Raw genomic sequence first — 27,721 nt, 5'->3', positions numbered from 1 at the left:
GCCAGCTGAAAGGGCGCTCTGCCCCTGCATCCCCAGGAGAAGCGAACAGGATTGGAAAACAGCAATAGCAGGATCTGAAGACTGGAAGAGACTGTAAAGCTTAAAAGCAATAACTATGTGGCTTTTTACTGCTATTTCTCTTTGCAACCAGTTTTCAGTTCCAAGCACAAGAGTACAACCCCAAGCTTTGTACAAAATCAACATTCATGTTTCCATATCTCATCTGGAAAATTCAGGAACCACCTATCAATTTGGCAACCATCGTGTTTTCACATGAAAAGAGATCAAAATTCGGGTGCTATATAGGATTGACAGAATGAATGCAAGAAACTCTTCATCTCTATCATGACTTCAGCAACATCAGTGGCAAACAAGCAATTTCTGCAAATTAATCTTCGGTACTTTCATAGTGCCTAGCACTTACTACACAGACACTGCCAGCTTCAGAGGGTCTTGATTTCAGTATTACCACATATCAGGTACCAGAAGAATACGTAAAATCCACACCAGTCAGTAGCAGCTATGATTTATCAGAAAAATGCCTGTCTTGTTTTTTACTTCACAATGTTCTGTTTGTAAAGTGTCCTCTTATAAAAATCTTCCATTACTAAGGTAATTCCACTATGCTATAGTAGTTATCATCTGTAATACTAAGTATAGCACATTGTCTTTGAAAACAACGCTCAGATCAGTGTAAAATGATTATAAATGCTAGAAAAATATGACAGACTAATGTTTCTTGAAAAAGCAACTAACTGCAATGAGATTTTTTTTTTTCCATGGAAACACACAAGGCTACAGTAAGATAGTAAAAAATATCAGACTTGTCAACCTGGAAAAAGCATGATCTTAAGCAGCATGAACCATGGTCCTGATTTCCATTTCAGGTATAACCACCAGGAACAACTGTTTTCAGTATTTGGAAAAGCAGAAGTTATCTCACCAATCACTTTAATAAAAATTATTACAGCCTATTAAGATCAAGAAGATTTAAGCTTCACAAACAATTTAGGGATTTAATTTGTCCCACCACATAATTTGGAAGATAAAAAGCTTCAACCATTGCTTCCATCACCAGCATCTTCCCTCAGCTGCCCGTTGGCTCAGTGACTATGAACATGGGTAGCATCATGTAATGTCTCATTACTCTCAACAGTGTGAAGACACTAAGAATTGGAGTTAAATCTAATATTTTGACTAAAATCATTTCCACAAGATACGTGCAACAAAATATCCAGCCTGTTTTGGAATCAAGTCTCTTCCCAGCAGCTTTGCCTTTTAACTTTAGAATTTTCCTGTCTGGTAAGATGCAAACATCTACAGTTAAGCAAGTATACAAGCCCCCCACATACATCGCTAGTAAATAATCAGACTGCATACAAGATATTTGTAAAAGTAATAAACCCCTTTGATGCTCCATATGTATGCTGGCAAATACCTCTCCTGATATAAAAGGCACTTTGAAAACCCAATATGGTTTGGTTCATTAAGTTTGCAAAGTACAAACAATTGTACAAACATAGAATTCTATTGAAGCATGTCAGCCATTGTGACATTATCTACAAAACAAGTTTCCAATTATTGATAACACTGGTTTTATGGGAATGAGCAGTGGTTTCAGCAGCTTTACTGAAGACGTGACAGGGTTTCCAGTACCACAACCTTAAGTAAAAAACCCTCAAACTTGCAAGTTTAGGGGCCACAAAAGACAAGACCCAAAGTCCGTAACATTCATTCAATGTTTACTCCTTAGAAGTGAACTCCATCTGTAGCTCAAGGGCAGAAATCTACTCAGTCAATTCCAGAACAGTGGCGGAGGCAGGCTCTGTCTTGAGAAGTACGTTGTTATACCATTACAGTACAGAAAACTTTGGTCCAACAGCACAATTTCAGAAATTCACTACATGGCTGCGACATCAATCTGTATGTAAAGCTGTCTTACTCCTGCCTATGGAAAAGAAAAGGAGAGTTAAAAAGCCCCTGTAAAGCCAAAGCAATTTAACTATCCTGAACACTAGTCCACACAAGCAAGTTATCTAGCAAAAACACCCAGTGTCCTATATTTCTGTAATTCATCTTCCATGTTTAACACATCATTCACTAAGATACTGGCAATGTGGAAACCTACAGACTTTGAGAGTGCTGTATGAACACATACTTCTTAATACATAATTATATATGTGCACTTAACTGTGTGAACATTAGCTTTGCTACATTACCTTTTCTGATTCATCCTAAATAACTGTCACACCTGAAGCTGCACAAAAGCAATTCTTAATTTCTTTTGTACAACTTTAACTTTCTGAAAAGCAAGCTGCTTGACAAGCTGTCAGTTTAAAAAGGACCTAAGCACAAGAGTGTAACATGGGATTTGTTGTTCGAACCAGTTCTACACTAAGATTTTAGCACGAAACAACAATGGCTACAGTGAATTTACACATCATGACATACTAAAATAACTGTTGGTAAAGTATGCGATTTGTACAAAAGCATTTCTCTCCTCAGAAATCCTATTTAACTAGGCTCAGATGAACTTGCTTAGTTTTATCATCACTCAGAATAAAACAGCATTTAAAAAAAAAATCATTTAGTCATTCCTTTTAACCTCAGTGGCACGCCAGCAACAATGTTGTGAAGGTCACTGGTTATGCAACATGATATTGAAGCACTAGGCTGAACTCTGCTAAAAAACGGATTGTACTCAACTATCATCAACTTGCTTTTAGCTCAGTTGAGTGGCAAACCCAACTATTAGATTAAGATAATGACGGCCAATATTATTGAGGAGAAAAATCTCTACTTGCTCCGCTCCAACTGTTCCTCCACTTATTACCATAGGTCAGTTAAGAAAAATGACAGACCTTGCTCTCCCAATTCCCTTCCTAGACACATGGCTCTTGATACCTGCCGAGCTACAAACCAGCTGACTACTCACTTGGAAAACGCAATCCTTGCAAGACTTGAGGTGTAAAATAGAATGTTCTGCACAGTCCTTCCCCAAAAACATCCCTTAGTTTCAAACTACATTGTCTGTAGAATAAGCCATGCCAACTGATTTCTACCTACTCATTAATCAAGAGCTGTATGTGATGGACCATCTCAAAAAGGACCAAACTTTATGAATAAAGTTTGATTTTAGAAGATTTGTAACAACAAATCCTTCTTCCCTAAGTCTGTAACATAAAAACAAGCATGTGTGTTTATTTTTACTGGGTTCCCCATGACTGACTACTTTAAAATTCCTTAAACTTCAAAAGAATTCACACACTTAGGCAGCACTTTGTAGAGTTGGCTTCAATGGTGAGTCTCCTGAAAGTCCAGAAACTGAGTATGCAAGATGCATTTAAAAAAAAAAATCCAGCCTGGAATTTTTAATAAATGTTATAAAACAGTTAATAAAAGGGGTGCTTATCAGATGCATAAACGATTCACTAAGCCATCACATACACAAGCTGCCAATGTGGTAGACCAATAGAACATGTAGAACAAGGGAAAGAAGGTGCATGTAAGCACCCAAGGACTTTCCCTGCTGTAGAAAGCTTTGAAAAGAACATTTATGCAAGCACTAATTAAACTGTTGACAGAAGTGGGTTTTATTTACAGTGTCAAATACACCTGGTCAGAAGCCCCCTTTCTTCACTGACTTAAGAGAAGTCAGCAAAATATTACTGTTTAGCTGATAATATTTTGTTACCTAAACCACTGGTTATTAACTGGAATATTTGTCTCCTTTTCAGCTACAGAACTCAACATTACTAAAAAGCAGAGAAAAGACATTGTGGAAAAACATAATAGTTTTTTCAAATATAGTCCTCCAACATCAAGAATACAACCAGGATGTTTGGCTCTGGATGGTATAAGAGAGAAAGTTTCCAGCTTTATTCTTCACAAAGTTCTCCCACTGGACAAGAATTTTCTATTTTATCTTAATAGACTCTAGATTTTACTTGTAAACCATTCATATCCAGCAGCTATATTGCAACAGGCAGCCAAATTGAATTTCATGTTTAATGGTTGAAAGGATAAGGAAGCATCTGAAATATCTTTCTGAAATTTGTAATATTTTAGTATTAAGGCAAGAACTATAAACTTCTAATAACGTTTCTGTCATTCACAAGAATTCCAGCATTTCACATCATCTACAAGTGCTATCAGATACATCACTATCTATATAAAAAAAAAAGATAGCCTGTAGGGAAATAAATGGAAACACACTGATCATATACCACACCACAACTGATGGTTACATTTTAACTAGTGATCACCACAGGAAGGATGTTACTAAAAGACAACAAAAGATGCAAAGACCATGGATTCTTAGAAGTACAGAAATGAATGACAAATAACAGTATCAGCACAGTGAAAAACTTAAGTAGCTCCAGTCTGTGGTCAGAAGCCCCATCTATTTTCTTGATTCCTCGTAGGTCAATATAGGGTTTCAACTTATTTGACATACCTCAGACAACTACAGCTGTTTCTCCAGTAATGGCATCAAAAACTAATGCAGAGAGGTACAGCAATTCCATCTACGTGACTATTTTGAAATTGTTCTACATAGCTGGAGCAGAGAAGCTTTTAAAACACACTGATACCAAATCCAGAAAGATTTAATTTTTCTTGATAAGAATTACAATGTCAAATCACATGAAAGGCAGTTTACACTGAGATGTGATTTCCACTGATGAGACATACCTGAGTAAAAATATTGTGAGTCTGGCTTAGAATCCACCTTCCATCAGCATCAGGAGCTACTAATAGTTTCAAAGTTCCTATGTAAACATCAGTACAGAGGGTCCAGAAGTGTGGATCATGTAAACTGTAAACTCCTTGCAACTGCTGCACCTAAAAATACAAACAAATTTTAAAAAAATATATTTCAGAAAATATTTATCTGTACTATGGTTTTTACAGAATACAGTATAAAAGCTGAAGCATTCTTTTAATTCTAGTTCACTGTGCAATTTGTAATACTTAAATTCCTTATTACTATCTCAGTAATTGTAAGGAAGGTGAAAACATACAGACTGTACGTATGTGTCATGGTTTTGTATCTTGCTGCATTCACATTCCACATATATTTTACTGAAACCATTTCTGAAAAGAGTGGCGTCCAAGTGAAAAAAAGTCACAGTTACTAAATTTGAGGGGGCATTCAATTAAAACAGCAATTTTTGCAAAAGCAGGAATTTTCCCATAAAACAATTTGTGAGAATTTATAACTGTTAAGAGAAATACATTAATATTTCTGTAAATATTTTGGGAGGGCTTAGGTTTATCTTGTCAAAACCCTTCTTTTTCCTCTGTACAATTTTAGCGAGCCCTCCACACAACAATTACAATCCTCTAACTTCCTGAGGAAAGACGGCACTACTACAAGTGCTTTGTTTTAACGTTGCAAAGCCTCTTGAAACATTCAGGCCATGACACAGTAATAAATAAGTTTAACAGGAGTACCAGGAGAGATCAAATCCAGACTAATCTATGTACTCTTATAAATACACTTCCAAGGTTAGTAGTCCATCTCACTTTACTAGAGACAGAACTAGATTTTGAGGGAGACAAAAATGGAATAAAACAGAAAAACATTATGCACTTTGTATCACCACAAAGTACTTTGAGAGGAACTCAGCACATTTTTCTAGACCAACGTATCTCGTTTTAAAACACAAACTGAGTTGAAACCACATGCAATTTAGGACTTCAGAAATACAAGAATCAAACTGGTACCTCCATTCGTACAATCTAAGGAACCTTTCACAGGCACTACCGAAAAACATCACAAAATATCTGCATACACACAGTTGAGGTGAGGCTTATTCAGTCAGCAGCTTGATCTGAAGCAAAAATGGTCTAAGAGCTCACCCTCTGGTAGCACTGAGGCAGGGCATTTTCCAGGGAAGGAGGAGTTCGCTGCATCAAAATTCCAATGGATTCTTTTAAAAGTGGAACAATACTGGAAAGAAAAAAAGAACTTAGCTACAATTACATTTTCAAAAGATGCAGAACAAAGAGCAACATAACATTCCTTAGTGCTCTTGAATTTTTCTTTAGTTGTTACACCAGAAGCTGAGAAAGTTGCTGTGAAAACATAGTAACAGAAAATAAAAGGATTGACACAATTGCTATGGTGTCTTAAAGACAAGATTACTTTTCCCCCAGATTTTCCACAGAGACAACTGGTGGACAATCACAAAAGATTAATAGTTTAATCATGAGATTTGAGATGAAATCTCTTGGTGTCTTATGAGTTTTATGACAAAGCAGCTGATAAGTATAGCTCAAAACCAAAACCTGCTTCAATGACAATCCCGTGCAGCCAACCATAAAAATATGCAACTGCAATGGTTTTTACTTTTGTGTTTGGCTTAAGGCATATTTTTCTTATGAACTAAGATAATAATGGGGAGATCATAAAACAAAATTAGTATGGATCAGTCCAGCTATAACAAAGTTATTTTGTCAGAAACAGACAATTTAGCATATTCTTGAAGTGAACTAAGTGTAGGGTCTCATCCAAGTTCAAGGATTGAACATTTGGAAGCAATTAGAGGTTCCCTTGCGGCCAAATGGTCTTGTTTAATCAGCAAACTAAGATGACACTTAATACCCTTTTTTATTATTATTACTTTCCTTTTTTTAATTTTTTTTAAAATAAAACCAGGAGACCAGTAAGCACATACCTTGAAGCTACCACTAAAAATTTATACTCTTATGAAGTATTCAGTATGGTGATTTTTTGTATAGGAGTAGTGGATCACATCTGGCCCACTAGAGCATCCTAAAATTGTCAAGAGAATGACAAATATCTCTAGCACATTACTAAAACTTAAATAGCAATCTAACTTCAACAACATATAAGCCACCTAACACTCCAGACCAAAAGTGATGATATATTTCAGAAATTGTAAGCTGAATTTCAGTGCTCAGCACTGGCATCACAGCTGGAGTACGTAGAGCGATGGGATAAAAAGCAACCAGAAAATATTTCTAAGAGATTAATTGAGCTGTCCGTTAAAGGAAACTGCAGAAGCTTTGTTTAAAATCTCATGAAGTCATGTAGAACGCACTGCATAGACCAGTTGTATATTTGCAGATAGTGAGCAGCGTAACCTAAGCATTCCTTTCCATTTTTAAAGAGATGGTTCCATTTGTACGTGGAACCAGTGGAAGCAGTGCAGGCTGATCGACTGCTCAGCTCAGAGTTAGAAGGTGCATGACTCTTGTCTAATGAACTGCTGGAAAAACAACCACCCTAAAATTCAGTCTCCCTGCAGGCACACCAGTTATTCCAGCCACATTCACTGCCTGACACAGTCCACCACGTGGCCTCACGCAGTTGCACTGCTACCAAGGAATCAGTTCACAAATAGGAAGAAGCAATTAAGGGCAGGCAAGAGCTGCCTAAACCAGACCCGTCACCAAGACAATTAAACATTTAGCAATGCAATAACTGTCAGTCTGTCTAAAGGAAGCTTAATTGGAGTGTCACATTCTACAGACAGTGGATTACAGCAGTTTAGGGAAAAGGTTGTCTTATCAACGGACTCATCTCACTACATAATGTCCATGTCACAAGCATTACATCAAAGGGAGCTAGAGCTGCCAAAATACACCACTGCTGAATTGATTTCAGTTTAACTCACTATTTAAAATGCAGGTTTGCTTCTTAATAAAAACCTTGAAAGACTAATACACAAGTTCAGGATGCAAACTGAATACAAGATTTTTGAACACTGACTCCATCTCCATAAATTAACATGGCCCCTCTAACACATGCATCCAAAGGCTTCAAAAACCACACATGTATAGGCTGCATATTTTTTCCCAGGAAAAGGACTAAAAGAAAGGAGAATGCAGGAGCTTGCCTTTTTATTGGAACATACCACTAAGAATGAAAAAAAAAAAATCCGTGAAAGAAATCTGATTAAAAAAATGTTCAATCTGCACAACTTATTTACATTATTTGATAAAACCGATGCACATTATCTGATGAAATGGAAATGAATAGGCAAGTAGGAGATTTGGAGAGACAGCCTACAGAAATTTAAGACTAGCAGGCTGGACATGTTAACCCATTCCAAAAAAGGATTTGGTCAGTGAAACTGGTTGATTCATTCTGAAACAGGATGCACATTGAAAAGAGGAAGCTAAAACTCCTCTGGAGAGCTCTTCAGCTGAAAATGCATTTACAGTTAATATTTGCTTTGTTCTGAAAACCTTGTTGCCTAAGAATCTGATCTTCCAAAGTTAAGTCTATGCAATCAGCAGGGTGTGTACAAGCACCAAAGTCTGTCTCTCCTTGCTAGGCAATGGGGTGCCGTTTTAAGCAGCACATATTGGAACCACTAGCTCAAAATCAATGAATATACAAAAAAGGTGAATGGGAAAAGATGCTCCACTCCTAGTATAGGTGGTAGCTTAAAAGATAGTCTCCCTGCTGGCAAGATATCACCTATTCACATTTTTGTAAGAGCTCCACATTAAAGCTTTAAGAGAGAAACCTCCTGTGTAAGTTGTTGGCAATAATATTGCACGAGTTATGCTTTTATCCAGACTTCACAAAAAAGCTAAAGCCATGGTGTTTACCTAAAACAGCAACATCTTTAAAGTCCAAAGAATAGAGGTAAATCAGGATGTGGCTTGATACTGTAGGTGACAGTTGAAGCATATCCCAGGTCACACCTCCCTCCTCTAACTTAGACACAGTGTTCAGCTACAAATTTATCTTTTGCAAAGCTAAAAAGGCCAAAAGACAGCTGCAGTGATGTGATAGGCCCTCACAGTTGCTGTTAGAGTACAGAAGCCCGTGCACGCATCTCTGCACCCAAAGGGACACTATCTTACAAGCTAGTCATTTATGGTAAGTCAAACTAACACGACAAACTATAGAAGCCAGTTTTCTGATGTCTCAGATTTTCCATTGTTTCATGCATACTACTGAAATATAAAACTTTTAATTAAAACCCGAAACCCCACACAGTATACTCTTTTCTCAAACACTAACTAAAAAACAGTATTACTTAATCACCAGGAGGCACTAGAAATATTAGTTCCATCTCATGTGACTGAAGAAAACACTAGGAAAGATGACAATACTAAGCAGACTGAAAATGTGGTTAGAGAATTTGATCAAGATTTCCTTTTTTTGGGAGGTTAGTCATTAGCGCAAAATACACATGGTTGTCTCTGCAGGAACTATTGCACTGGTACTTCCCCCTTTTTTTTTTATTTACAAAAATATTATTGAGGAAAATAAATAATGCTGAATTCTTACCAAGTGGAGAGTTTTTTCATGCATAAGCAGTCTGTAAAGCTTTGCTGCTAAACCAGAGGCAATTTTCAAGTCGTCTCTCATTACCAAGCCTTGAATCTAAAATACCACACTCTTTTACAAGACAATGGAATTTGAAAGAGCAAGACTCAGGACATAAACATATCCTCTACAAAAGCCATAACAGCAAAAGTGGCTAGTGCGTGCGAAATGAGTTAGTGGCACATCACACTTTCACATACACTGCTACAGAGGAAGGGAAAGGTGTTCAAACAGATACAAGTCATTGACATAAATGTGGTTAAGTCCAGCCTGCCACTACTACACAGGGTTTGATTAACAATGAAGACTGAAAGCATCAGACAATCACCTTGCATCATGTTCAGGTAATACCCATACCCATTCCAGTCCCATCCTATTTATGATGCTGTTTTTCTAGGCATAGCTAGCAAGACTCTGGCATTGTCATGATCATGGACAGCAAGGCTGAAAGCAACTCCAGGGTAAAGAACCCTTTACAGAGTCATTGTCATCAGAGCACAGCAGGAAATTCATTTAGTACTCTCAGCAGTGTAGAAAATAGAGGATACTTGTGACAGATTTTGTGGAAGGCAAAGAAACACTGCTAAGACTCAAGATCAGCTATGGTTCTTCAAATACTATAGCTGAAAGTCTACAGCTGGATTTCAAATTTTTTTTTTCCGGCCACCATCCACATCTGCAGTGCCAAGACTGTCAGCCTATTTCAGAACTTAGCAATGGCAACTTTTATCAGACTGCAGGCTTTGGTCAAGACAAGGATCACAGGTTTAACATTTACCTTTCCAATTTTAAATTGTCTGTTCTCATAATAAAGTAGTACTTTGATTCTCAGGCAAGGCTGGCAGGTACATTACCTAGTAAATAAAGATAGTGCATGCCATTTAGCAATAATGGCTCAAAACAACACAAACAACGAGTGTGCTAGTTTTGGGGAGTTTTGCTATAGAACATTCCTTCTGAACCTTAGTGAATGCAGCACTTCATTTTAAAAAGTTTTGTTTTTTTTTTTAATACTGTTACGCCCCAAACATTACAGGCATGTGCTCCCCCAAAGCTCTTTCCTATTATATCATGTTCAAGGACCTCTAGACTTTATATAGAAATTATGTAACCCATGGAAATAACTTCAGTAAATGACTGAAGTAAATTGCCTCATTTCTTTGACCACTTAATACGTAGTCTGCATGTTCTATCCAATCTAGTATCATATTTAGTCTATGGTGCCTTTCTAGAAACATGTGGCTCTAATAGTGGTTTCGGACAAAGTTCTTGCTTTATGCTGGAGTTGTGGTTTTTGCTTGATGACTAATCGAAATACTAAAATTGCTTCAACATTTCAGAATATGTCTTAGAATCCTAAGGCTAAAAAAAAATAAATGAACATTTAGTTTTAAATAGTGAAAGAAGTTTAGAGCCGTGAGAATTGTTTCTTGATTCAGGCACATTAAACTATGAGGAAAACATCTTGGGAAAAAACTTGAAGGGTGTCAACCCGAACAACTATGAAACAGCCAAGGTTGTTTTTGTTGTTTTGTTTTTTTTTTTAAAAAAAAGACTTCAAACAAAATGCTAGTAAACCAGACTCGCCTATTTTAAGCATGTGCTATTTATGCTTTATAGTTAAATGAACGCTTGCATGAGATAGCACAGAAAGTAAACAAAGAAAGATTCATCACATATTAGTGGTAGCATCCAGAACACTCAAGAGCTACAATCCCCACCCACACCAGCTTTACCCTTCAGAACTGGCCATAGATTTATAATACAGCGATTTTAAAAGATTACAGGATATAGCGCTCCAATTGAGAAACCACAAGCTACCAAGCCCTCTGCTTGTCAAGGATCAACAGATAAATACATAAATGGACTAAACAGAACTTTCTACAGCAAGTAGAAACATAATGAAATTTGAGAAGTGGAAAGTATCTGACTTCATGCCTTTGTGTCTCTATATCAGAACAGTAGTGTGGGCTATTTTTCTTCCTCCAAAAAGATGAACTTTAAAGCATGAGATGTAATAGGTGTTAACAATATTTCTATATAATCCTACCAAAGAAAGGCTTTTACTGGGATGTAGACAGTCACAGTCTAATAAAGGGAAATGGTTGATCTTACCTCTCTGTAGTTTAGTAAGAGCTACCTGATTTCTGCTTCCACTAAGCTTAGAAGTGTATTTGTCAGTGAAAACAATCTCAGAAGAATCCCACAGCAGATTTTCACTGTGCAGCCAGCATGTTCTGTGCTAACTCACAAGGAGTTAGGCAAAGAACATGTCACCTTAGAGCAGCCTTAGTGAAGGATCACAGGAGCAACACAGAGCAACCGTGTCAGTAGTTTGCACTAATTAGAGATGTTGTCTACAGGAAGGCTCAACCATTAGAATTAAAAGCACTGCTTGACTTCTCTGAAGAGGCGTTGCTCAACCCTTTGTGCATCTGCTCAAGACAAAATAGGTTACACATTAGAGGCTGTACAGCTTTATATTGCAACGATAAGTTCTTTAGTCATCCTACCGATTTCTTCTGGCAAGTGTTGCCACCATTTCAGAAAACTGAACAGAAGACCCACTAATAGGAGCAGGCAAGACTTGAGTAAATCAGAGAGCTGCCCAACACTGAAGCAAGCAAACACTCAACATAAAATGAATGAAGAGTTATTTCATCTAGACACAAGTAATCTTGAATTAAGAGCAACAATTCCCTTTTGCACTCACATGCAACTGCTTTGATATTCTACTGGCTTATTAGACATAGTCCCACAGAAGGAAATAAGGATTTGTGTTCTGCCTTTACTCCCTCTTTGAATACATAAGTATCCCAGAAAGAATACAGATTACCAAAAAAAAAAAAAAAACCCCCAAAAAAACCCACCACAAAAAAAACCCCCAAACCCTGGATCAAACCTACCCCCTACCCATGCCCTACACACTCTACAAGTAGTCAAACTCAGACCATTAAGCAGTAACTTGGAGAATACATGATTAAAGCCAAATCACTACCAGGTTAAGTGGTACATGCACATTTTATCCAGCCACCCCCACCCCCCCAAAATAAACTTGATTAAACTTTCAAACAACTAAAAATGTATTGAGTATTCAACACTAAATTCACTGATTACACAGTAATTTCTTAATTTTAGTTTGTCGTTTATTTTTCATATAACATTGTCTTGAAAATTTCCTTGCTAAAAAGCAAACTATTAAAATGCTTCTCAAAGAGTCTCATGAACCGCTAGAGGCATCTTGTCACCATCACCACATACAGCTCTCAAACGTTAACTGTATATGAAGAATCAAAACCATTACTTCCACAGTTTAAGTAAATTAAAACAAACTCTACAGTTTATGCCTTTGCCTGATATATTTGGACTACTCAAAAAATTCTATACACATTCCTAAAATGTAAGCATTTTTTATTTAAAATGTAATGACCTGTATTAACATGGTATCATCCAACTTTCAACAAAAACACAGCTTACTCCAATGGTATAAATTGCAACAACTACTTAATCACCCTAAAGTACACTAAAAGTGAAAGTGCACTATATCTACATTTTGATTAAGTATTTGCTCATATATGCAAAGTGTAACATACCAGTGCAGATTTACTGGTATATATTTTTAAAGTAAACTATGTTTAGTCATCAGATTCAGAAAAATTATGAAATTGAATTGCAAAGTATTTACTTTTGTAAAATTTGAGACAAAGTTCAGTGAAATAACTATTTGCAATTTCAAGAAAATTTCAATACACACTCAATTAATGAAGCAGCTAGAGTTGAAAACCTGAAAGTTCTTGGTGATAGTTTTGTTAGTCCACTATACTCGTTTGCTTATTTCAAGAAAGTAAGAGCAAAATACCATGTGATCTCATAAATACTATCCTATATCAAGTAACAGATACCAAATTCAACATCTGTTATTCTTCCATTTTAATCTAATTACTTTTCTAGATTACTTTGTACTACTTGCATCATAGTATCTTTAGAGGATATAAAAGCTGTGAGTTGCTTATACAATGGCACCACATTAATACATTATTTAGCTCTTCCTATGACAATCTCTCATCAGGCCAAAAACCATACCAATGTAATTAAAAAGACAGAATGGATTCTCACTAGTTTCAAACCCACTACCTAACTACAATCACACCATTATCTTTGGTCCTCCTGCACCTATTACCACAGAATATCTCTTTTAAATGCATATACCTAAAGCTCAGCATCAGAAAATAAACCCGGTTTTGTTGAAAATAATTCAGACATGTTTCTGAAGACATACTTCCAATACTACCCACCATACTGCAAGAATATAACCTTTCCCAAATCCCAGTAGTGATAAGAGCCCCAGATCGTTAAGTAAAGAAAACAACTTTTTAAAGTAATGAATCCAAAGACTTCTTTCAAGGTACCTTATTATACTGTTTACAAGAATACTGTTTATCCTAGAAAAGACTCCTACCTCAAATTTACATCCACAATTCTGTCCTAATTCATCTCTATGCAAGCTCATTCCAGCTGGAAAGCCTACTAACTACTTAGTCTAGACACGCATCCAAAGTGGTACTGTAATCTAGACTGGTCTGAGGACCCTTCTGTTAAGAGGAAAAAGCCACCAACCAACAAGAGGAAAAATTCATTCACCAGTTTATATTTTATAAGGAATTTCCAACTTTATGAAAATAATTTGCTCAATATATACTTTATTTTCATATACAACCAGCAGAGTTTCTAGACTGTAATATTGAGAATAGCGCATCCATGTTAAAATCAATAGAAAAGATTCAAGTCTGGACCACTCTTCCACCATGACTTTAGATTTACACTCATGTAGCCATCTGCAATATTCACAACTATTTCCTAAGATACCTTCCTGATGATAGAATCCAACATGGTAATTTGGCATTTGAGAATGAGTGACAGAAGGCCAGCACAACAAGAGCTCAAAGGTAGACACACATAAAAAGACGTTCTCCTAGGAAAGAAGTCTCCCTCCCAAATAACAAGTTGACAGTCAAGAGCAAAAGCATTTCCATACAGATTTTGCCATTTCAACCGCTTTATTTTAAAGCTTCAGAGTACTCAAAATATCCACACTCAAGGTTTTGTTTTCACTAAGAGCTGTTGGTTAACATTAACAGCAGTAAGGAGAGCATTGCCTGCTCTAGTTGATCAGTTAATAACTAATAAATTTAATGTAGAACCAGAGGTCTAAGCAGCTAATTAAAATGGAAATGGACAATTTTATATACTTAAAATGTGGAGTCATGCAAAAGAGCTTTGGAAGATCAGGAATAAAATACATTACTATTTGAATTTAAATCAATCAGCTTCAGTACTCTTGTAAGAAGAGACAGCACCTTGGGGCTGTTACACAACCATATTTTGAAAGAAGCAAAGCTTTACAGTCCAAACTAGAGGAAAGTCCCCAGATAGCATTAAAACTTTTGGACAATTTTATCAGATTGGCTTTTGCATCTCTGACTCAAAACTATGATTGCTTTATTACAGCGACAAAGAACAGATCCTGATTTTTAAACACACGTGCATGGGTCCACTTGTTGGGGGCACACACGTAACTCTTATCCGACTCCACCTTATCAAACTTGGTTTAATTAGTAAAAGGGACACAAGTGGGTTACTCCACACAAGCAAAATAGACAAACATTTCTCTGAAACAGCAGACAATTATTTGATCTAGAGGAAACACCCCACCAAGTTCTTTATCAAGGTCGCAAATAGGCCCACAAAAGTGACCAGGAATCCCTGTACTAGATACTGAAAGTCCCCCTCCTCCCCACCTCAAACCCATACGCACTCCATCAGCAAACAGACAATTTAAAAAAAACTAGACACAGCTCTTGCCAGTATCAGTTTAAAGTCTTTTTGCAAACAATGTTTTTCCTCTCAAATTTTAAATTTCACAAAATTTCAGTATAATCTTTTCTCTAGGTTAGATTTAGGTGACTTAAAAAGATCAAGGCCAAAACTATTATATATCCTAGCAATCATCAGTTGGGCCCCCATATTACTGCTACAAAAGATCACCTTATGGGAAAATGTGAAAAACCTTTTTTATTGATTCTAGAGAGCACTTCACACACAGTGTAATGAAGAATAAGGCAGAATAAACAATGGTTTTATGTCCAGAAGAGTAAATGAAGATTACTAAAGTCAAACAACACAAAAGGGGACTCAAGTTCTCAAAGAATATCCATCTGAAACCGCCAGTCATCTTGTTTATGATCTCATTTAACTGCATTTCAAGCAAAGCCATCAGTAGTTAAGTCTGTTGGACAGCTTTAAAAAAAAAAAAAAAACCAAAAACAAACCTACTGCAATTAGTGTTTGCTCCATTGCTGTGCCAGGATGTGTCAGTCTGCAAGAACTGCAGGCTTGCTTCTACTGACTATGATGCAGCTGCCTGCACTCAGTTAGCATAATGATTCTAGAGATCATTTATAGCATTGCAGGCCAACAAAATGATGTTACAGGCCGAGGTCTGGTATCAGGTCAACAGACATACCAAAGAGTGACCTTCTCCATAATTTTCAGCATGAACATGGACCTCAGATGTTCCTCTAACTGTGCTATAAGACCTATAACAGCTTTATTATGAAACCTCTGTTATGGAAGGTAGTCTTGTTCCAATCTCTCTATGAATGGAAGAAAATAAAATTCTCATTCACACGATATTTTCTGATCAGTCCTCCACATATGCTTTACTGTACACAAAATGCAAAGTGTATGGAAACCTGTGTTTTACTCAACTATTTATGTCAGCAACAGTTTCTTTCCCCTTGGTAACCTGCACATTTTATTTCCCATTTTTTTGAGATTTCAGTAATAGAATTAGTTTGTAATAATTTTTTCTTTATGAAATTACAGGAGGTCTAAGGCAAAATATTAAGTTTATGCTAAAGTGGTAATTTAATAGTGATCCCTAGCACACAGATTTCTGTGGGCATTTAGCGCCTGAAGCATGTTGCCCTATTCGGACAAATGGGGAGATTCACATCAGTAATTCTGTGAATGCTGCCATGCACATGGTATAAACATGCCATATACGGTATAAGCACAAGTAGCTGCAGTTAATCAGATGATATTCACCACTGCTGAAGAGACAAAGGTGTGTAGTTATTAGGTTGTAACTGGAGTTGTGGCAGTCTGCCCTATGCCACCATTGAAACTGCTGCCAGAAAAGCCTCAATAACAACATCGCTGAACGAAATGTTTGCTTGTCCAGTCTAATCCAAATAGCTTCAAATTTAAAGTGATCTTAGTAAGGCAACTACTGGGAAAGCCCAGAACTACTTGAAGCATTTCCATCAGATCTTAAAAGGAATAAGGATGTCTCAGAATACAAAATACAAAGGGAAAAAGGGAAAGACAGTTCTTGCTGGGGGGGGGAGGGGGGGGAAGTTACCAGCCTTGATTTGTCACAGACAAGGGCACATCCTGTGCCAGCAGGCTCCACTCTGCTGCCCTGAAGCCATTCTGCTCCATTTACTGGAGTACATTGGTTTATATAAGCATGTACTAAATACAGAGAGGAAGCTTTCTACAGTTTGAACCTGAAAGGCATTTTTGTAGTATTATGCAAATAGAATATGCAGATTTAAGAGCAAAAGCTGTAGCTGTAGAAAAGAAGATAGTTCACATAAGAGCATATCAGAAGAGTTGTACAGAACAGAGGTAACATATCATTTGTAGAAGAAAAGCAAATGTTTTAAGTTATTAGCATAACAGACAAACCTTTGCTTCTGAGCTGTAATTTGTGCTGTAACTAGCATCAGAAATACCACCAAATATCAGTCATAGCAGCGCTTACCTTACACCTATAAGTAGTGCTATCAGCATTGAACAAATAGGATCTGCTATCATTAGACCATAGTTCTGCATCAATATAGCAGATATGATTACACCAATACTTCCGAGTGTGTCTGCAACTATGTGTAGAAATACACCTGTAAGAGATTAATTGATATCATGACAACTTGCTATTCTTAAAGCTAATGGAGTATTTCAAAGACAAGATATGGAAAACTTGTTGCCAGAATTAGATAACATGACTTATGCTTCTTAAATTTGTGGTTAATTTTTGGTCAATCAAAGAAAGTGATCACAGGATTTCAACATATTTGTAGAATATAGAGCATTTGAAGAATTTATATTATTTTCTGCACTTAGTGGTAAGGGGTATTTCATGGCATGGCTACCAACTTAAGCAGTGATTAACAGATGTAGCTAAATTTTTTTCACTTGATAGCTACCCATATTACAGTAAAGAAACTCATGTTCCCTGATGCCTACAATGATAAGTACTGTATAAGATGGAAAGACTGTTAATAGAAACAGCTCTGTAAAGAATTTAAAGATGTTAATGTTTCATTGACAATATCTTGTAGAAGTTATTTGGCAAAGAAATCCAAGACAAATGATATTGAGAATTAAACAATACTGCAGACATGAACAACTTCACTCTTATTTTGAAGAATAACACACTACCTTAAAAGACAAAGAAACAAGCACTTCGCAGCTAGCTAAAATTTAGCCTTTGGAGCTCTCTGCTGGCAGTGACGAGAACAATCATTCAGAAGCAGCTTTTTGAATACAATTCTCCAGACTCAAATAATCCCTCCTCACAAAAACAACACATGACTATAAATCAGCTCTTTAGTGATTTTTCCAAGTCTACATTTGTACTGGGTCTGGCTGGGACAGATTTAATTTTCTTCACAGCAGCCTGTATAGTGCTGTGGTTTAGACTTGTGACTAAAACTGCGTTGATAACAGACCGATGTTTTAGCTATTGCCAAACAGCACTTGCACAGCATCAAGGCCTTCCATTTCTTGCTCTGCCCCACAGCAAATAGCCTGAGGTGGGCAAGATGCTTGGAGGGCACACAGCCAGGACAGCTAACGCGAACCGACCAGAGGGATATTCCATACCATACGTCACCATGCTCAGCCATAAAAACAGGGTGTTGTCTTTTCAAAATAGCTGTTGCTCGGAGACTTCCTGGGCATTGGTCTGCTGGTGGAGATGGTGAGCGATTGTGTTTGCATCACTTGGTTGGTTTTTTTTTTTTCTTTCTCTTTTTTTCCCTTCACTTATGTCTTTATCTCAATCCAAAAGTACTTCTTGCTTTTACTCTTTTAATTCTCTTCTTTGTCCCACTGCAGGAGTAAGTGAGCAGCTGCTGGGTGCTTAGTTGCTGGCCAGAGCCAACCCCTCACAGTATTGAAAAATTGAAACAAAATTCTATAAAATTGAGTCTTTTTAATATGCTTCAATTAAAATGTGCCTTTCGTGAAAAGACTAACTTTCGAGTATCTCCTACTGAAGTACTGAGTATACATATATGTAATATGGCATGCTATAAATTCTTGAAGAAGTTGAAAATGTTCATTTTCAAGGACTACAAACAAGCCAGAAAATCATCCAATAAGAGAAAACAGTATGTACATTTATGTGTGCCAAATAATTACTACCAAAAAAAACCCCCCTCAAAACTGACATCTAAATTATCAGTAATTTATTTACACTAATACTCAGGAGATCATGGACTCCAATACTCCTTCAAGCAATTTAGAGTGAATTAACATCTTGTCTAAACCAACTGTAATAGCTTGATGAAAGGCACATTTTAAGCTCAGATACCCTTTGACAATTACATGAGTCTGCATTTTTCAAACACATTCTATCTTAATAATACTGTTTTTTACTTTCCAGAGCATACATTGCAATTAGGCTCCTTAGATTTCCGCTTTTAACCACTCTTTCCTAGATTATTATTACTATTTGACTTTTCAGTATCAGTAACAGAAGCTAAATCCCAGCCTTTGGGATCTCCCTTTTGAACTGTGTTGGCACCGCATTACATTTAGACTTCAGTGAATGTCTCAACAGCTAGCCATGCACAGGGTATGGCACTGCTCTGTTTACAGGTGGAAGAGGACTTCATAAAATAGCTCCTCTAAGAAAAATGTAGCATTTACCCAGAGGCACCCTCTAAAACAGATGTGTGACAAACAGCCACAAGCAGGCAGACCATGATAAAACTAATAAACCACTATATTTATTCTCATCATACCTTGTAAAATCTGTTTGCTGGATCCAGCCATCCCTTCAAGAGAATGGTCACCTGTGAAGACAATTATTGGTATATTAACCTACACAAAGGCTCTCTCTAGTGGTATATTCTGTTATAGTCTTCCTTTCTGAAATTTCTTGAACAGACAAGCTGCTCACAATGACTAGCTTTTACTCTAGCTATTGTTTTTTAACATAGTAATTAAGTTAAAAGTCTTAAAACATATTTTTTTTTAAAAAGAAATACCACTTTACACAACAGATTTTATATATGTTTACATAGAAAGATCAACTTTTGTTTTTTAATGAAAACAAACTGAGAAATAAGACCTTTCTAGTATTTAGCAAAATAAGGCACTCAAGAATACAAGCCATACACACGAGCAAGAAGAGTAAGGTCAAATAAATTTGCTAACAAGAAATACCTCACTTAAGCAAGTATTTACACCTAACGTAAACCAACAAGAATAAGACTTGGAGAAGGTAGAACTAAGTCAAAAAATCCTCTCATCCAAGCAGATTAATGCCTCTGTGGAACACATCAGAAAGATATTTTAAGAAAAACTTGTTAAAAGACAGCAAATGACTTCTAGTGAAGATATATAACAATTTATGCAAAAGTTGATTTGAATATCAAATTGCACAAAACAGATGGCTATATTTGCTGTTCCACTGGGGTGGGGGGCAAGGGGAGAGCAAGGAAGAGGCGAGGGGGAGCTCCTGCTTTCCAACAAAGCCCCAGGAAAACAAGCACCAATTTTCTACTAAAAATAGCAAGGAAGTGACAAGTAAATATTTTTATACTTTTTGTCACCTCCTGTCTGCAAGTTACCACACTATTCCCCACTCTGAATGTGCACGTATCACATCAGATTTTAGTTTATGGCTTAGGCAGGAAGGACTGACACAGCCCTGCATTCCAGTAAGGCTTTCATTTGCATTGTTTCAAATAGGTAATAACCACACTCTCTCTTTTCCCATAGTGAGGGCTACTGATCACATCTTGCATGGATGTCTCTTCACAGATTGTTGACCTTTATGGAAAAGATTTAAGCATAGCTAAGATACAAAGCATCTTTTTCATAACCACCTTTAAAACAGATTACAGCTACACAAGACAGGGGAAATCTTGTATTTGAGATCACAAACCAAGTATGACATATCAAGCTCTAAGTACAAAAAGTAAAATTGCTTGTTCATCTTTGCTAATATCTCAATCTGTAAAATTATATAAATGGAGAACACTAGCAAAGCAGCTTAAATTTGTCTATTGATTTTAATAAAAAATTGGAACAAAGCACTTGATAACTAATTTCATTATATTGCTGTAGCATACATCTGTTTTATCTTTTGCCAACACATAGTATTATGGTGAATATTCAAAAAATGTAGGTAAAGCAAAACCTTTAAAAACTAACACTGAACTTACTGCAAGTGAAACAGCATTTACCAAAGTGAGCCACAAAACATGGCGGTGGCATAACATACCACACAATTAGTAAAACTACTTCCATATATACTCACAACAAGCTGCCAGCAGCCTCTCTCTCTCTCCCCCCCCCCCCCCCCCAGTAAATCATTAATAGCAAATTTAAATTGAGTCCAGATGGTCTATGACATTAACCAAGTACTTACCATGACAATAATCCTGACCGTGAGAGTGTCCATGGCTATGGCCATGATCATGAGTGTGTCCATGGACTTGTTTATGTTCATGGCTGTGACCATGACCTCCATGACTGTGCCCATGGCTGAGACCACCATTAAATAGAGAATGGCTGTGTTCATGCCCTATAAACAAATATCACCATCAGAGTATAAATTGTGTTGAATAAAAGTATGCTTACTTTTGTTTCTAAGCTACTCAAAAATCTATTCATCTTTTAGGTCATCTTAAGGTATGGCTTTAAATAAGATAAGAAAATTAACACAAGCTCTCTGTCATCTAAATCTATGCTGTGCAGCTGTATAAAATATATACCTGAATTGAGAAGTCAAGTACTTTCATATATTCCCACTTCTGAGACAAGTTGTGCTACACTTTTAGTACAATTTGGAAAATGTACACGTAACTACACACAAGCACATTAAAAATAGCTGTTTTAGGAAATCAGAAATTTGCTATTGTTCCCACATTACAAATTCTAAGCTTGAATTGCTGCTTAAAGACCAAAGACTATAAACTATACAGTTTATATGTTAAGCTGAAAGATATTAGCTTTACAGAAAAAAATCAAACCCCAAGATGTTTACCATATATATATTTAGGCTAATAAATTCTGCATTTAAATTCAAAAGACACTACGTCGAGAAGCACCTGAAGCTGAATAATCCCATACATAAAATTTGGTTCAGACACTGTTTTGTACATTTTCCAGCCAAGACCTCACTTAACTCCAGCTTAAAGTAGTGTCCAAAAGACACTCGACAAATCTCTTCCAATAAGATGTATAAGAGTGCATGTTCCAGAAAGCAGATACTGGAGTTCTAGGTCTTCCAGTTAATCGATATTAACATGGGAAGTACGGTAGGCTACTGATGAAATATAAAAGTCAATATTGCAACAATCCACATATACATTTGGCTAGGATTGCCACTAAAAAGACATTAAAATTTAATACTGGGGTTTTCATTGGAGGATTATAAGGTCCTGGAACACGGGGTGCCAAGAAAGGAAACAGTACTGAAAATTATAGACATCCTACCAGAGCCATGTGAATGCCCATGACCTCCATGTTGAAAAACAAATATTCCTATAAGATTTACAATGAATCCTAGTATAGAAACAGGAAGAAGTCTCTCATGATGCACATCAGGAGGTTCAAGTGCTCTCTAAAAAACAAAACAAAGCAAAAACAAAACCACAACAAACAAGCAAAAGAAAACCCCAGAACAACAAACCAAGAAGCAAATGCAGAGTTTTTGAGCATTCTCAAACTGACATATATAAAAACATAATTAGAAGTTACTTGGGACTTTCAGGTTTTGGGATGGTACACAGACTAATTCTTACTGTCTGGCGTTGAAGTTTTATTATTAAAGTTGTGAAAGTATAGTAGAATATTCTGATAGTCTAGCTAACTTTTATCATAAGATTTCATTATGCTGTGGGATGTGGCTCAACACCATATGAAAACATTCAAGTTTGATGTAGTGTGGGGATTGCACAACTTATCCAAACAACTTCCAAGAGTCTAGAATGCCATTTCTTCCTTTCTTCTTAGAAAGGTTGATGGTATAAGGGGAATGAAATGAAGACTGAGAACAAATTGTGGCATTTTTTAAAACTTCAAAGATCTAGATTGATTTTTTTTTTAATTCTTTTTACCCTACTTTCTTTGGAAGTTTTTTTTTTTTTCAACAAGACATTATAGGCCTAACACAATTTGCATCTGAAGCTAAGTGTTGAAGAGTGTAAATTACTATTGACAGGGAGAGAAACATTCACCACCTGTCCACAGGGATGAAAGTTACAGGCAATAGCAAGACAATGAAACTTTCAGTAGGTGTAAAATTGTCAAGTGACAGAGAGAAAAGAGTCACCATCACGAGCAAGGGGAATGCTTAGCGTGGGAGCTAAGACCAGCAGGAAAAGAATGATGTTTCAACATTACACATGACCCCTCCAGTAGCAGTTTTTAATTTTTTCTAGTAAGTTTTGTTGCTGTTTCTAGATTTCGAGTGTTTTCCCAAGCTTTTAGGCAATTTCAGCCTGGTTTGTACCGACTTTGAAGTACTTACAGGCTTATCTATGTAAAAGATACGTTCCTGAAAGCTCTTACCAGTTCTCTATTAATTAAAAAAAAAATCCCACTAGAATGTATTCTGAACTACAAGTCTAAATAACTTTATAGTGCACCTCCCATCAAAAAGTAAAATGCAAGCTGCTCAGAATCAGTTATCAATTTTACTCTTAATGCTACCTCACTTCAGTGCAGACACCCTTGATGTCTAAATTTTAATCTTGAAATTATCACCTAAACAATCTTGTAAAAAAAAAAAATTAAAAAAATCGAGAAAAGTACTCTTGTAAATATTAAAGCTATTATTACTTGCCATTTATATCAGACTTCAAGATTTGGAAGCTAATGCCCTTTCTTTAATGATTTAGTACATTCTGTGAAGAAGTTGGATTTCCATTTCTTATGACTAACTTCTCTCCTCTGAATGACTAGTTTTGGCCTTTCTTTCTTGGCCTCATTTATTCTTTAAAAGTGAGAAGTAAAGATCTTTCTACAACATAATTAACTGGTTGAAAAAAGGGCAGGGTAATTCTTACAGAATCTTTACACACAATCAAAATACACGGTTTAAGCAGCTAGTACAGATACACTGAAAAAGCTGGGTTTCTGTGTCACAAACCAGCAATTTCAGATGACCCTATTCTCTGTTCAAATCACGGATTTTTAACCACTTATGAACATAAACAACCAATTTCAATAATTTGATCCCCATTAAATATGCTCTACAAATAGAAATGTGGCAAGTGATAGTGCAATTGACTTCATAACATACCTCAACACCTTCAGAAAAAATGAAGAATGCTGTAAAGATGAGGAATAAACCATTTACAAAACCAGCAAGTACTTCTGCTCGAACATACCTGCAAGAAACAAAAAAGCAATAGCAGATATTACCAAGTCCATTTAAATGCTGAAAATTCAAAGTGGAATTTGGAGACTGGAATACAATCTCCTAGTTCTCGAACAGTCACATTACACAGGGAATTGTTAAATGGAAGATGCAGTACATAAACTACAAATAGTTATATGAAATTCACTATGTTGTATTTTGACAGAAATCACGTGATCTAGATTAGCCATTACCTGATCTAGAGAAAACTTTCAATACATCAAAATCTTCCCATTTAAGATCATCTCTACTCAAAGTTATGGTATAAATGTATATTTGGAAGCCACAAAATAAGACAAGCATGTGACATCTAATAAAATTCTGCTGATGTAAAGTTCTGTTTAATATCAAACAGTCATACATTAATTTGCTACCCCTCTAGTAGGGGGATTTTTAGTAAAAGTTTTAAGTAGAAAGTAATTATTTCAGCTACTAAATTTTTTCAATAAAAGAAGCCAGGTTAGTATAACATGTAATTCCAATGTAGCAAACATTAGACTTAATAAATTGTGGCTGTTCTCCAATAAATGGAACACCAGCTGTTTAAATGCAGAGCAGTAATTAATACAGAACCTGCTTTCATTGCAATTAGTTCATGGTACAATTAATTCTTCCTAAATTGATTTCTAGCCACACTGGAGTTTCCACCTTAGTTAAACAGTGCTTTAAGTTCCAAACTACATGATCTATGCTTAGGCAAGACAGCTGAAGTTAAATGCTGACAGTCACATCAGTAATGCTATGGGGAACGCAGTAACCCATGTTACAGCTCATTTGCTGTTAATTAATCAGTATCACCAATTAATCATATTGTATCACCAGTACTGTTTTATAGGGCACAACTGCAATGTGCAATGGAACCAAGTGCCCTTGAAACAGAACCAGGTGCATCTGCTCTATCCATGAAGGGCAGTACAGGATAACATACCTCAGCCTTGAGGATCCGTGTTAATCGTAACCACAACTGTTGCAACCTGCAGGTTTTTAAAAGCATGGTTTATAATCTCAGATGCAGCATCACTGAGACTTAGCTCCTTTCAGTTGTCACTTTCTATTCCAAAGAAGGCATGGAGCACCACAGTCTGAGATTCCCTGTAATGCACCTCACTGCAACCCACGATGCGGCTGCTCTTATTTCACTGGTGCCATGAACACGTGATAATGCAGTACAACTTTCTGCTAACTTGTTTCTGCTAGTATGATCACAGAGATCTTACAAGTGATGAACCGCTCCCCAAAAGCAATACCTTTACATGGTTACTATTTCTAAGGGGATATTAACTTAAAGGTTTAAATAACTTGCCTTAAAAAACACACACTTTCAATATTGTTTTTCCATGTTCTGCAAAAAGAGGTTTTGTTCATATAGAGAAAAATTACCACCTAGACATTTACTAAAATACATTAAGGTAACAGCATCAAGTTTCTTACCCATATGAGAAAGCATCATTTGACCTCCATTTTGAAATAACTGAAGCTGCTAATCCAGCCAGCAGAGCAGTACAGTCAAAAAACATATGAAAAGAATCTGATATTAGACCTAAACTGGAAAAGAACAGAAAAAAAAAGTTATGTTCCATATGCTACATGCTGACTATGAAAAAACCAATATTTAATCTTTTACACACTAGCAGAATACACTGTGTTTCTAAGCTTCAGGCATGGTTTTGCTAGGAGAAATCCATACTAGACCATCAATGTAAAGACAATGACAAAACTGCTTTTATCAGCTTAGGGAAGGCACTTTGGAAGAGCTCTTGGCAAAAAATCCTCCTAGCACATGATTTTGGTAGTAGCAGGGGATAGTTTCCCCTGACACACACAAACCAAAGCCCCTGGAGAAGATATACCCATAGCCGTTATCTCTCACCAACATAATGCAGCTAGAATAGCATATACACACAAGTTGCACTTAAATACTGACACCACATGAGTTTGTAGTAGTAGTATTTCACATCTAGTTAAAAATTAAAGATACTGCTTTTGAGTATCATGTGCAGTATATGTATAGGTTAAGTAGTACAGCAACACTAAAACTCTTCTGCTGAAGACTACCAATACCACCATAGTGATGGCACTAAGCATTAACAGAAGCAATATTCTCAAATCCATTTTCAAACTTGATACTTTGGAAGAGTTTGCATGCACAGGGAAAATTGGTCAAAAATTAATATCCGCAGTAAAAAGACCCCAATGAATCAATCAAAATAATGTTTCATAAAATTTTGACAAACATATGCTTCTGAAATTATTTTAGGCTTCCACTTATGATTTTAGTTCATTATGTCAAACATTCTATAAAGTCTACTTCAGCATAGCAGTTTTCCTCTCAAGCATCTTATTTCAGAACTAATGCATCATCAGATGAAAATTTGTCTTTGATGTTCATTCATGCTGCAGCAACTTGACACTTTCTATGAGTAAGGCAGGCTGAAAAAGTAGAGTTTCAGTACACAGGGAATTCTAGGATCATATTCTCTTTTGCCTGAAATAAAAGCAGGACAGCAAGCAATACACTTTTTAATACTTTTGACTACTATATACCTTTCCTAAATAGCCATCTTTTATGTTTACAGTTGTTTTTACATTTTACCTGAGCAGAGAAGCCAGTCCTTGATGGCATTGCCAAAGCACCAGACCTACATACTTTTTAATTTATCGCTGCTCAGTCTCCAAATTTCCAATCACAAACCTTCAGCCAGTGTTTTAGCCTGAATCATAAACACATATAGAATTTATCCAAGATGCATCTAGTTATTCCCACTATAACAGACAATAGAGAGAGGGATAAGTAACTACATTACTTCACAGCAAAAAGCAAGGTTTCCAGCATCCCAGTCTCTACTGGGATCACACACATCCAAAGTTAACATACTGTGGTGAAACTACACTAAATCAAAGGAACCAACAATAGGACTCCTGAGAGCACAGAGCTCTATCAACGATTTTAAAAAATAAAAAATGCAGACAAGAGCTCTAAGTTGCTATGGATGGCTGCTTCTTCATTTGGCTAAGTGTAAAGACAGCAATCATTTGCTCCTTTTGGCAGTGATCACCGTTACTCTTCTAGTTTGACTGGAATGTGTCCACACAGAAATAAAAGCAAACAAATACCTGCTCCATCTGTTCTTTCAGCTGAATGGATCCAAGCTAATTCCAGTTCAAAATGATAGAGTGGTATTAGAATAATGATGAGCCACTGCTTGTAAACCTTATCTGGCCTTAAATCTTTGCCTTACCAGCTGCAAGGCATTGACAAGACGACACACACTCCCCTTTCATCCAGAAGCTGATGAAGCAGAGGCTAAAAGACCACTTCTTAAATAGTTTATTTCAATTACCAATGCACAACTACAGTCTTGATTGACAGACACAAAAAGTTTAGCATGCTGTTTTACCCTACAAAATTCAAGGCAACTTAACTTAGTTCATGAGTCACCCAGTCAGTAGAACTCATATCAGTTTGTAGGCTGTATGTAAGTTTGATTTAACATCATACACAACAGTTGCTAAATTTTACTAAATTACTAATTATGAACAAGTGGTGTAAGTCTGCAAGGAAGTATGTGCATTGAAACACAAAAATTGCTTCATATTTGAAAACATTTGATACAGAGGTACTGATGAGCATTTGTTATTACAATTGTCCCAAAAGTTCCATTTTCCCAATCCTTTGGCTGTCT

The 27,721-nt window shown here is 36.4% G+C and overlaps 1 protein-coding gene across 4 annotated transcripts in view; it reads right to left on the bottom strand.

Moving 5' to 3' along the window:
• Nucleotides 1–788: 788 nt before the first annotated feature.
• The window catches only part of SLC30A7 (solute carrier family 30 member 7), a 31,155-nt gene continuing 4,222 nt past the window's right edge, over nucleotides 789–27,721 (bottom strand). For 2 of the 4 annotated variants that reach the window (XM_075760063.1, XM_075760066.1), the window contains exons 3-11: nucleotides 25,470–25,583; nucleotides 23,922–24,009; nucleotides 22,112–22,238; nucleotides 21,042–21,197; nucleotides 19,408–19,458; nucleotides 17,142–17,277; nucleotides 5,863–5,953; nucleotides 4,693–4,842; nucleotides 789–1,948 (exon numbers count right to left, since the gene is read on the bottom strand). In XM_075760063.1, coding sequence (XP_075616178.1) covers nucleotides 1,901–1,948; nucleotides 4,693–4,842; nucleotides 5,863–5,953; nucleotides 17,142–17,277; nucleotides 19,408–19,458; nucleotides 21,042–21,197; nucleotides 22,112–22,238; nucleotides 23,922–24,009; nucleotides 25,470–25,583 — 961 coding nt within the window. In that variant the 3' untranslated portion in view covers nucleotides 789–1,900. Of the gene's footprint in view, nucleotides 1,949–4,692; nucleotides 4,843–5,862; nucleotides 5,954–17,141; nucleotides 17,278–19,407; nucleotides 19,459–21,041; nucleotides 21,198–22,111; nucleotides 22,239–23,921; nucleotides 24,010–25,469; nucleotides 25,584–25,666 lie in introns of all 4 variants that reach the window. The other 2 variants (XM_075760065.1, XM_075760064.1) reach the window with 2 other exon arrangements.

Source organism: Balearica regulorum, chromosome 8 (assembly GCF_011004875.1).
Source record: "Balearica regulorum gibbericeps isolate bBalReg1 chromosome 8, bBalReg1.pri, whole genome shotgun sequence".
NCBI classification, from domain to species: Eukaryota; Metazoa; Chordata; class Aves; order Gruiformes; family Gruidae; genus Balearica; species Balearica regulorum.
The sequence above is the reverse complement of the archived record's forward strand: the minus strand, read 5'-3'. Positions and strand labels throughout refer to the sequence as shown.